The 13162-nt window shown below is 43.2% G+C and overlaps 1 protein-coding gene across 1 annotated transcript in view; it reads left to right on the forward strand.

Moving 5' to 3' along the window:
* Positions 1 to 6069: 6069 nt before the first annotated feature.
* KCTD3 (potassium channel tetramerization domain containing 3) overlaps positions 6070 to 13162 on the forward strand; it is a 41498-nt gene continuing 34405 nt past the window's right edge. Inside the window, 4 exon segments of the mRNA XM_075204247.1 lie at positions 6070 to 6435; positions 8326 to 8379; positions 9119 to 9164; positions 12685 to 12758. Coding sequence (XP_075060348.1) covers positions 6377 to 6435; positions 8326 to 8379; positions 9119 to 9164; positions 12685 to 12758 — 233 coding nt within the window. The 5' untranslated portion in view covers positions 6070 to 6376.

A 13162-nucleotide genomic window follows, 5' to 3' on the forward strand; every position in this document is an offset into this window, starting at 1 on the left:
ATATTTGGAACTGAACCAAGCATTGGCGCACAGGACGAGAGGCTTGTCGAAGGCGTAGGATTTCTAAGGATGCTGATGTGGATCTGCCTGACTCATCAAAGATCCGATGAAAGGCTGCTGTGAATCCAGAATATGAGGAAAGCAGGGGATCTGCTTTTTCCCACAATGGAGATGCTGGAGCCTAGGCTAATGCTTGTCCCGATAAGAGGGAGATAATGAATGCAACTTTTGCTTTCTCTATGGGGAAATTGCTGGGCTGTAGCTAAAAATGGATCTCACATTGGTTCAGAAACCCTCTGCACAGTTTTGGATCGCCATCAAACTTGGCAGGAGTTGGCAGAAGAAGATGAGAAGCTGTGGCAGGAACTTGAACAGGTGGAGCTTGTACAGAAACAGAAGAGTAACCTGAACTGAGAGTAGTTTGAATGCTGTCCAGACGAGAGGACAATTCTTGAAGGAACTGCATGCAGTTTCCTGACTCACTAGCCGATTCACCAGACTTTGCATTGAGCCCACTCCTAGGGGCAGATCACCAGTGGAATTTATTAGGCCAGTGCACACTTCACGCCTGAGGATCTGTCTGTACCCAGACTGGGTGGTGTCTCTGGAGTTAGGCTGGTGATAGACTAGCAGAGAAGACCAGGCAGGAACTTGATTGCTGGAACCAGAATGCTGGATGATGGAACCGGAACAGAACCGGATTGCTGGATGACAGAACCGGAAAGGAACTGGAATGCTGGATGATGGAACCGGAATGCAGACTGCACTGACTGAACTGGAACAAACAGAAAAGACTGCAGACTGCTGGGAACCAGGTTGGCGTTGGAAAATACAACGTTGCACTGGCAACAGGTAAGGGCTCCAGGAAGTCCTTTCATAGTAGTTGATGATTCCTTATTGGAGACTGCAGTCAGCTGGGCAGAAGCAGCACTCTGAGTTGCTGAGATGGATCAGGTGATCATATCCAAGATTGAAGCTCCCAGGAACTGGTTTTGGAGGGAAACCTGAAGTAGAGGCTGCTATCCCCTGATTGGCTGGGAGGAATCATGTGACCGAATCCAAGATGGCAGCTCTGATTCTGGAGGGATCTTTGGAGTGGAGACAGACTGGGCAGCATTTTGCAGAGAGATCTGAAAGACAGTGGAGAGGTAAGTGACAGGAGGGCCTGGTGTGTGACACTTGTTTTGCATTAAGACCAAACAACTTCACTTTGGTCTCATCTGTCCAGAGAAGATTGTTCCAGAAGTCTTTTATTTTGTTCAGATGCATTTTTATGTTTCATAGAGCAATATATATATATATTTAGAGCATGGGCTTTCTCCTAGCTACTCTTTCAAAAAGCCATACTTGTTCAATCCTACTTTGATGGTAGAGTCATGGTACCTGATTCATCAAGGAACATAAACAGTGATTTTGAGCATACAGTCCGCAAAATGAATCTGCGCATACCCAGACCAAGTTCATACACCACAGAACGAAGCACCATCCAAAGGACACTTACTACAGCCCACGATATTTGGTAAGGAACGGGACGGGAAAGGGGCGTTTCATTTTTTTCCCCTGTGTGTTCTTTTGTGAATTTATATTCCACATATGTATTGGACGTATCCTGCAGTGTCCTGTCTAGTAGAGCGCACCTACACCCATAGTTATCACCACACGTATCTTCACATTCACTTCTTGTTGAATTTGGGCATACATATACCCAATTTACATCTGTCTTAAAACAAACACACATTGCGCTCAGTACGAGCAGGCCCGGCGCTCCCATTAGGCAAGGTTAGGCACTTGCCTAGGGCGCCGGGCTCTGAAGGGCGCCCTCCAGAATGAAAATTACTTTAAAACTGTGCGGCGACCGCTGACCATACCTGTCACGGCCGCCGCACAGCATTCAGATGCACGGGGGAGGGGGGGAAGAGGCTATTGCTCACCACCGCCGCCTCTCTGCTCCGTCTCCTCCACTCACTAGTGTCAGTGAGTGGAGGGGAGGAGACGGAGCAGAGTGGCGGCGGTGGTGAGGTAAGGAAAGATGGGGTGAAGAGGGAGGAGGGCACCGTTTTTGCGCGGGGGGGGGGAGGGGGGGTGCGCCGCCGATTTTTTCAAAATGCCTTGGGCGCCATGGACCCTAGCACCGGCCCTGAGTACGAGGGCCTTGATCAATCAGGTCCATGAGCTTTAATATTTAATTGAGCTCATGCAGAGTTGGACTCAATAGCGACCAGATCGTAAGCAGGTAAAGACGTGCGCATAAAATGCTTCTTTACATGCATATGTTCAATCACAATGCAACCAGCTGTACATCAGTAGCATGTGCGCCAGGTTTGTGGCAGGAGTAACAAGTGTGTATACTTACGCTCGACGATAGCATAGAGAATGAGTAAGAGATAGGGTAGAAATACAGCTTGACAATGTTAGCAGTAAATGAAAATGTTGCATTACCCTATTTATACAGAATATAATAATTATTATTATTATTATTATTTATTTATAGGGTGCCGCATGAGGTCCGCAGCGCCATACAGAGGGAAAACACGAAGTCTGTAAATGGTATAACAGTACAATACAGTAAACAAATAACACAACAACTCACAACACAGATACTGGGGTGCAAGGAGTATGTTCAGCGCAGGCTGAAACCTGTGCCCATTAGTGTTGGTGCAACTAACAGGTCTAGAGTTACCGAAAGAGGTGCAATGACAATTGAGGAGTGGAGTCAATGGGCAGAGAGCCCAAGAAGGCCCCAGATCTTTGGCAGCAATACCAGACCACTGAACATCTTTGGTCTGTTTTGTATTGCTACCACATAACCAGAACATGGTAGTAATACAAAGCAGACCAAAGATGTTTAGTGGCAGTACTATAAAGACCCCCAAATCTCTGGTGTCAAATAATGCAGACCCCCAAATCTCTTGTGGAAATATAAGAACAGCAGCCCAAAAACCTGGTGTCTTTAAAAATGAAGACTCTGGGAGGTCGGAGGAGACGGGTCAAATTCAGGAGACCATACAAAGCTGGCTGTTTTCAGGGAGAAATCTTTAAAATCGTGGACAGTCCCTGGAAATTAGGAACTATTGACAATGATGAATATAGTGGTTTACTTCAAAGATAAATTAAAACAACAGTAAGTCACAATTTTTACGACATATATAAGATAGTTAACAATTTAAGACAGTTCCAGCCAATGCATTTTCTTACTTGAGATACTGAGGCTTATTTACTATTATTCATACTTTTGCCCCAATAATCATCATCTGTCATCGCAGTAATAGGAGGTTGTTCCGGCAATGAATTTGGGTTCTGATCCGGAGTCTTTACTACGCAAGCGCGACTTGCACATGCGCAGAGGTCATTTATGTTAATTAACGCAGGGCAGAGCAGGAAGGCTGTCGGAGAGTGATTCTTCTCTTGCGATGATCTCCCCATAGGATTGAAGCTAACACCATTTTCAGATGCAATTAGCCTATTGAGTATTGGGGGACTGTGGCATTGTGTGCTAACTTGCCTAGTGCAGGATACATCTCCTATGTTAGGCTGGATACACACTATAGTGTTTTTAGGCAATTATCAGGCCAATCAAATGATAACGGACCATTCGGCGCATATCACATTAGTGTCTACGCTCCAACGATGAACGATAATCGTTCCAAAGCTCATCATATCGTTTCATTTAATTTTTAAACCAGACTAAAAATCTCGTTCCACGATGGAACGATGCTGTTCCGATCCAGCAGTGTGTATGCACTCAGGACCGGCAGTGTCCATAGATCTCTATGGAGTGTCCAGTCACAATTTTTTCAGCCGATGGTTATGACAGATGAAGAGCACAGATCTGAAGGCAAATTTTGTAAAATAGGTTTAGTGTGTACACATGAATCGGATGCTGATCGGGACTTTTTTAATCAGTAGAATCGTTAAGGATATCGCAACAGGAGTAATTTTGTATAGTGTGTACCCAACCTAAGGCTTCTGTTACATAAAAACTTTACTTAAAAATGCCTACACCAGGCGGAACAATCTGTTTCCACATGGTTTAGGACTTGATAAATAGACCTCACTAAGGGGCACATTTATCAATATTCGCAAAAAATGAAAAATAGTTTTCAATCCTTATCGCGTTGATAAGGATTAAACTATTTCTCAAATTTATTAAAAAAACCTACACAGGAACAGCGGTTCCGATAAACTGCTCTTCCTGTGGAGAAAAACAACGTACTTACCACTCCATCTTTGTAATGTGATCCTGGGTGGCTTCTTCGTCCCTCCTGTCACATCCTGTGCGCATGCACCGATTGATAACTAGAGCATGCGCACAGGCGTCCACACAGCACTGACCTGAAGGACCTGGGTCATGTGACAGCGCTGCACATGCGTTGTAAAGCTCTGCTCGAAACGGCAATGTGCGCCAGCCTGAGCTGGTGCACATTGCCACGGGTAAAAGGTTTTTTTGAAAATTGCAGTACATAGCAGTCCCCGTAGACATCTATGGGGACTTTATGCATTACTAAAAAAAAGTGCAAAGCAGCGATGCACTGTTGATAGATTAGACTTCAATTATTGTTATTATCGTTTATTTGTAGCCCGCCACAAGGTTTCCGCAGCGCCGCACACAGTACAAACAGTAGACTATACAGTAGACTATACAGGGTAGAACAGTACAGAACAATAAACACAAAGTACCAGTACTTCAGAAACTCCGGGCGGGCAGATACAGTAGAGGCGGAGCAGAAGAACAGGTATGGAGACAGGAGGGAAGAGGGGCCCTGCTCATACGAGCTTACATCCTAAGGGAGGGTAAACAAAGTCAGGCACAAAAGGGAGCCAGTGAATCAAAGGGGAGAGAGAAGAGGGGTCAGGGAGGATGAGCAGAAGAGATGAGAGGTTAAATGGATGGTTGGTAGGCCTTAAGGAACAGGTGAGTTTTAAGTGCCCGTTAGAAGGAGCACAGATTAGGAGAGAGACGGCTGGAACGAGGGAGGTCATTCCAGTGAAGGGGGGCTGTACAGGAGAAGTCTTGGATTCGAGAGTGGGAAGAGGTGATCAGTGTGGAGGAGAGGCGGCGATCATTGGCCGAGCGCATGGAGCGGGCAGGAGTGTGAATGGTAAGGAGGTTAGAGATATAAGGGGCAGTAGACTGGGAGAGTGCCTTGTAAGTGGTGGTAAGGAGTTTAAAAAGGATTCTGTAGGGGAAGGGGAGCCAGTGTAAGGCAAGACAGAGAGGGGAGGCAGAAGAGGAGCGGCGTGAGAGGAAGATGAGTCTTGCAGCCGCATCGAGTATAGAGCGGAGGGGGGCAAGGTGGGAGTGGGGGAGGCCGGTAAGGAGAAGGTTGCAGTAATCGAGGCAGGAGATGATGAGAGCATGGATGATAGTTTCGGTGGCTTCTTGAGAGAGGAAGGGACGGATGCGGGCAATGTTACGGAGTTGGAAGCGACCGAAACTGCTGTTTTCAGGGAATAGACACCAAATGAAGGTTTAATAAATGGCCCCTAAGTAAGAAAATACTTGCTTAGGGGCTTAGAGAGCGATATGTATTCATTGTATAGTCCAGACTATCAGCACAATATACAGAACATGCAGGGATAATAGGAATGTTATATGTAAATACTATATGTGGTGACATTTACACAGACACAGATTCCCAGGGAGAACACTAAACCCTGAGCCTGGTAATTAGGGGACATGGGGGGGTAGTGAGTGTACTATCTGGTAATTAGGGGACATGAGGGATGAGTGTACTATCTGGTAATTAGGGGACATGAGGGGTGAGTGTACTATCTGGTAATTAGGGGGACATGAGGGGTGAGTGTACTATCTGGTAATTAGGGGGACATGAGGGGTGAGTGTACTATCTGGTAATTAGGAGGACATAGGGGGGGGGGGGGTAGTGAGTGTACTATCTGGTAATTAGGGGACATAGGGGGGTGAGTGTACTATCTGGTAATTAGGGGACATGGGGGGTGAGTGTACTATCTGGTAATTAGGGGACATGGGGGGGTGAGTGTACTATCTGGTAATTAGGGGACATGGGGGGGGGTAGTGAGTGTACTCTCTGGTAATTAGGAGGACATAGGGGGTTGAGTACTATCTGTATTCAGCGGTGTTACTATGGAGACAGCGCAGTGACGGATAGGCCTAGGCCCGTGAGGGGGGGTGACGCCGCCTCCCAGCCCTGGATCCAGGAGAATCGGGAGACGTATCACCTGGACGGCCGCCCTCTCTCTCCGCGGCCCGGGACATGCTGTGCTCCGGGGGGAGCTGCTGCTGCTGGCTGCCCGGTCTGCAGGGAGGGGACAGCAGGGAGTGAGCGGCGGTATCCCGGGAGATCCCCTCACCGCCAGCCTGGAGACCGCAGGGTGGAGACTGGAGGCCGCAGCTGACATGGCCGGGAGTAACCCGGGCACCGGGGAGATCATCCAGCTGAATGTGGGGGGCACCAGGTACAGTGTGAGCCCAGCATGTCCCCCCTTATAGACCCCAGTATCATGTATCAGCCAGGACACAGCACTGCCTGCGCCGAAGAGCTTGCAATCTATACAAGCTGTGCTGGCTGCTGTGTAAGGCTGTAATTTATTTGTTACATATTATTAACCTATTTTTTATTTTTTGCAGAAGCCATTCATTGCTTAACTGATCTCTACTAATAGTGTTGCTGTTGTTATTGTTGAGCAAATGAAAATCATGCATAGACTGTTATTGTTGAATAACAGGCAGGAGGAGCCTTTAAAGTCTCACTTTTTATAAGTCTTCCTTTTTCCCCCCCTATCATTTCTTCCAATGCAGTGTTATATGGTTATCATGGCCCATGAACCCCAGCTTTTTCGTTGTGGACTTTTGTATAGTGTTCCTCAGGCGCATATGGTTAAATTTTATAATGCTATGCAGCAACATTACATATTCATACACTACAGTGTGTGTATGTGTATATATATATATATATATATATATATATATATATATATATATATATATAATTGCTGTGTTAGTTTGAACTTATCATTTTATTTTTTAACCATTTTATGGTTGCATCAGTTTCTTTATAATAGCTATTCCCATTTGCATAGCATTTCCCCAAAAGCGCTATGATAAGATGCACTTCCTCTCCCTGTTGGCTGTATTGGGTACCTTTTTTGCTGCTTGTTTTTGTATTCCAGCTGTCATGTCATAATATAGAGACACTAGGATTGCTGCTCGGTAGAACCTGCGTATTGGCCCATTAGTAATTTGAAACTTCCCTGAGTGGTGCCCACTCGCCCACACAATAATATCCTCGACCTAGGCTTTTGTGATCCCTCCAAAAATTCCAGCATGTTCATACCCCTGGTTAAAGACATTTGAAAGTCCAAACGCCGGTAGTTTGTGCACTGGGAATTTTAATTGTCTTTATACTGCTGCAATGATTTGGTAGTATGATGTAGTGGACAAAGCAGAACACTTCAGTGTCACTATCATCTTTATAATGCAAACTTCTTTTGTGAAATTCCTCGAGCATCTACCACCTATCGCTAAACTAGGTTGTCTCAAAGGAGGGGAACCCCTCTGTGTAGGTGCGTGGTGTGGGCTGTGTTTTTAAAAGGACACTTTCCAAAAGTGAAAGTGTCCTTTATGGTTTGCTAGTAAATTCTAGATACAGGGTATATGCTGAGCATTTCCTGGTCTTTTCAGTGGTGTCTGAGTTCGTGTGCAGAAAATATTTTGGAATGTTATCAAATAATTCAGATTACTCGCATGTTTCTCATTCTTTCATAGTCTGCTATGCTTGATTGTTCGCTTGTATTCTATAAATTTTTAATGGCTGATATGTTCTCCTCTTGGACTAGTTATAAAACCACTAGTGTAGATTAGACCAGGTTTTAAACCACTGTTGTTGTTGTCATTATGGCTATTAACGTGTATTTATATAGCGCCATCATATTCCATATTGTTTTACACACTGCACATTCAAAGGATCGTGGTATAGATAAATTGAGTTGGTTTAAGGTCATATAGGAACCTGGTTTGTGGATCGCTGTGTAGTTATCGAGTGACAGTGCATATGTGCTTCTTAATAAAACGGGTGAAGAGACATTATCAATGCTTTAGATCAGTGTCGGCTAACCTGTGACACTCCAGGTGCTGTGAAACTACATGTCCCAGCATGCTCTGCCGATATATAGCAGCTTATTGCTGGAAGGGTATGCTGGGACTTGTAGTTTCACAACACCTGGAGTGTCACAGGTTACCCAACACTGCTTTAGATGCTCTATATAAATCACATATATTACTACTTGATGCTGAAAAATATTTTTTCCTCTTTCTTACATACGTAACTTTTATTTGTTTCCTTCCAGGTTCAGTACATCAAGACAGACACTTATGTGGATTCCAGACTCATTTTTCTCTAGGTGAGTTGTAATACGGGTCAATGATCTTATGTTCTATCACTAAGTTATAAATCTGATATAAGTTTGTTTCTTTATATGTGAATACAGTTAGTGTGTCTGCCCACTGTGTTAGAACACTTTGCTGTTACAATGGTGTCTGTAAACCTAATCTTTCCCTGTTGGTGTGTATTAGCCACGATTTCTGTACACATAATTTCATTAGACATTTTACTCTTGCACAGATACTGCTGCAGATCAATAAGTAGTAGTATTACATCTAATATGGTTTTGCCAAGGTGCAAATTTTCCCCTTTATTTGCTCTTTTCCGAATTTTAAATGCGTTGAAACAGTTTGAGTCACTGCAGAGAGGGGTAGTTTAGTTCAAATAAGCGTCCATGTGAACTGACATTTGCTCAGGCCGTAATAGCTACCCCAGACTACTTACTTTCTTTTCCCGTAAAAGGGAAGACAGTTTTAGGAAGTTATCCCCAGTTATGCAGGTAATTTAGGTACATCAGCAGTCTGAATCATCAGAAACTAAGTATTTTGAGTTAAAGATTTCAAGTGGGGAGGAAAAGGGGGAATGTCGAGAGAAAACTAGGACTACCGGGAGCACGAAGTTATAATAGTGTGTCTCTGTTACAAAAGATTTATTCATTTTATTTATTTACCTTTATTTTTCATGGAAATGGATTATTGTGAACAAGGAATTGTTTCTTTGCCAAGATTTTTCATGTATTTAAATAATTTGTTTTGCAGTCTTTTAAGTGGGAGAATTTCAACTCTTCGGGATGAAACTGGGGCAGTGAGTACTATTTCTCAAAGTTCTCTCCTGAGTATTGTATATTACTGTGCCAGGCTGATTTTGATGGAATGTTTTGAAGATGGTGGCTCAGTGGTAAGAGCTTCCTCACAGCACTGGGGTCATAAGTATGATTCCCGACCATGGCCTTATCTGTGTGGAGTTTTTATGTTCTCCCTGTGTTTGCGTGGGTTTTCTCCGGGTGCTCTGGTTTCCCCACCACACTCTAGAAACATACTGGTAGGTTATTTGGCTCCTGACAAAATGAACCCTAGTCTGTGTGTGTGTGTGTGTGTTAGGGAATTTAGACTGTAAGCTCCTATGGGGCAGGGACTAATGTGAATGATAAATATCCTCTGTACAGCGCTGCAGAATTAGTGGCGCTTTATAAATACATGATGATGATTATTTCCTTGTCTAGAATTTACACTTGGCATATGTTCGCCTATAATAAAAAATTGTTCAGCACAGACTCTTAGAATAGGATAGTTGAACCTCCAAAAATATTTTGCCATGTCTTGCTATTATATAATCTTTATTTACAAATCGGTCATATTGTTAAATTAAACTGTTATGTTTTCCTAAACGTTGTGAGAAACTAAGCCACGAGCTGACACATTAAATGATGTTTTCAGTTAACAATCTAACCCAGATTACCTGTGTGGTGGGCGATCCCTTTACTGTGTGCCAGCGGTAACCCTGTAGAAGTTGGACTTCCCTAACGAAGGACCTGATCACTCTGCTGGGTCATCCTCCACGTTACTTAATTTTGTAGCCATAATGCTGATTGTTTGTCCTGGGCGGTAACTATTGGCGTTAGGTCTATCTAATATCATCAGGGAAGTGATGCAGCGTTATTACACGGGGGGCTGACAGGGCACTTTACTGCAGCCAGCTCTGACATCAGAAAAAGGCTGGCGTATAATCGGGATAATCTATATTAATGTACTTGTCTGCAAAGGATTACATTATTAAGAGGTGGGCAGCACGGTGGCTCAGTAGTTAGTACTTCTGCCTCACAGAGCTGGGGTCATAAGTTCGATTCCCAACAATGATGGTAATACTGGATGACATTTGTGTTAAAAGTAATTCCTCCATCTAGTGGTGGATGTAAGAATTGCTGTGTGAAAGCATGTAACCCTACTGTCATGTGATAGGATGCTGTAACTTATTTTTATTTGTTCAGCAATAAGTGAATAGTATGTTAGTTTTACATATGGGGGCTCAGTTAGAGATGGGTGCATATGTAAGGAAAATATGCTCTCGGAAACAGTCTATTTACTTAAAATTTATTTACTTAAATACTAAAGTTGCATAAGCCTACTCCTACACAATAATATCATCATCATCACCATTTATTTATATATATAGCGCCACTAATTCCACAGCGCTGTACAGAGAACTCATTCACATCAGTCCCTGACCCATAGGAGCTTACAGTCTAAATTCCCTAACATACACACACAGACAAAGAGAGACTGAGGTCAATTTGATAGCAGCCAATTAACCTACTAGTATGTTTTTGGAGTGTGGGAGAAACCGGAGCACCCAGAGGAAACCCACACAAACTTAGTGAGAACACATGCAAACTCCACACAGATAAGGCCATGGTCGGGAATCGCACTTATGACCTCAGTGCTGTGAGGCAGAAGTGCTAACCACTGAGCCACCCTGCTGCCCCTACTATTGTGCCCTTATTGTACTCTGCCTACACTTGGCCGCCCTAGTTTTGCTTCTCCAAAAGTTAGGATACACAAGTTAACAATACACATAGGTCTACATATGGATGTGTGCGTAGACGTATTTGCTGTGCATGCTCAGTACTGAAATATGTGTCCTACGGAGATCAAACAGACCCTGTGGTGTCTAACTGATACATTATTGTCAGTATGGTCTGAGTGTCTTAGATAAGGTAAATAGAATTGTGACTGTGCAGGTAAAGCCGTGAACTTTACTGGTCTCCTCCTGTAATCATTCATAAGAACTAGCTCTTTTGTTAGGAATATAAATGGAGGACCTTCTGTACTTTGCTCCAGTGACCAATCCCACTGTGTAAGCAACAAACGAGAGGGATTGAAGTCACTGTGGGATAACGCCAGGCATTTAGTGCCACAGAAGATTCAATGGGAAAGTCCAACTCACTGTTTTACAAGAGCGCTTCAGTTGTAAAAGCTCCGCATATAGCAGTTACACCGCTGAAGCTCAATAATGTGACCTAGAATTAAATGGACAGTGCTAATTCTATTTGTCACTAGAGCACATTTCTGAACTCATCTGCTCATCTCACCCCCTGAGTGTGAGGAGTATAAATAATTACAAAACTTCACCCCGATAGTAAATATTCCTCTTGTTCACGTTATGCCCACTGCCATACTGATGGGGCCTAATGCAAGTTGTCTGGTAATGGTGGCAAAGCAAATGTTAAGCTTTTATCATAATTTAGACAGTCCAGACAATACCTCTGGTTTAATGTGGGTACATCTCAATTTCCCAACTAATGTATCCATTAAGTCGGGTGCCTGTAAAGGCCACCACAGACGGGCCAATCCCGCCACTGGCGCTGAGGGATGCACGACGGGATCAGCACCTACTGCGGTCGCAAACGTACTTTGGCTTTACTGTGGCTTATTAGGGAGGTTGCAGGAGGATTGAGCACACAGGGCAATAGATCTTCTGATTGCAATTACTAAACTGCCTGATAATGAGCCTAGAAATTCCGATAATAATATTATCATCATCATCACCATTTATTTATATAGCGCCACTAATTTCGCAGCACTGTACAGAGAACTCACTCACATCAGTCCCTGCCCCATTGGAGCTTACCGTCTAAATTACCACACACACACTCAACACACTAGGGTCAAATTTGATAGCAGCCAATTAACTTACTAGTATGTTTTTGGAGTTTGGGAAGAAACCAGAGCACCCGGAGGAAACCCACGCAAACACGTGGAGAACATACAAACTCCACACAGATAAGGCCATGGACGGGAATTGAACTCGGGACCCCATCTCTGGGAGGAAGAAGTGTGCCGACGCAGTATTCCTGTGGACTGTTTAAGATTATATTCTGCTTCCCACTTTGCTGCTGCTACCAAAGAATGACATATTATGGGAGTGTTCCTAATTACATATTCTTTTTCTTAAGTCTCTTATTATAGTCCAGTTCAGATATGTCCTATTTCAAATTCACATTTGTCATTCAGTCCTGTTACATGTCTGTTAGAGAAGCTCTGTGGCCTCATTCTGCTGACTAATGGGAAAAAAAATCTTCTTTTGTGCTGCAATAATGACCTGGAAATATATTTCCTTTCACTTAAGGTTTTAAGTGTTTTTTTTTTTCATGAATATGTTAGAAGGTCTATTAACTTTATTGGACTTTATAAAATGTGTATTCAAGAAAAAAGTAAGTACAAGCTTATTGGAAATGGAAAATGATACGCTTTTTTGTTAAATAAAAAGCTGCAAATGCATGTTCTTATTTCTCTGTAATAACCATGTAATTTTTTGTTTTTTACAGATATTTATCGATCGCGATCCAACTGCCTTTGCACCCATTTTGAATTTCCTTAGAACAAAGGAACTTGACTTAAGGTACGAGGCAACATTGCTAATCATGTCTTCTAATGTATAATAATATCATTTAGAAATCACTGTTACTACTACCTTATGTTTGGAATAGAATGTTTAAATATATCTGTAAATAATTAAAAGGAATCTTGGTCTTTACAGAACGGGTAAACTCCCATCTTGGCATTGGGTACTCTTGTATCTATGCAGTAAATCTGTTGGTGCCTCTTAAGCTATCCGAACATGGGCCCAGGCGTTCGGAACAAAGTCTAGTTTGCCCACACAGCGGTTCAGCCTGAGTACGCTTGTTTGCTTAGCGTAAAATAACTTTTGTTCGTACACAAGAAGGAATCTTATTCCTGCTGTCTTGTCACCGTTTTTTCTTCTTTAACTCAAGTCTAATAGTAAATGCGTTTTTGACTATCAAA

The sequence above is a fragment of the Mixophyes fleayi genome, chromosome 3, assembly GCF_038048845.1.
Source record: "Mixophyes fleayi isolate aMixFle1 chromosome 3, aMixFle1.hap1, whole genome shotgun sequence".
In the NCBI taxonomy this organism is placed as follows: domain Eukaryota; kingdom Metazoa; phylum Chordata; class Amphibia; order Anura; family Limnodynastidae; genus Mixophyes; species Mixophyes fleayi.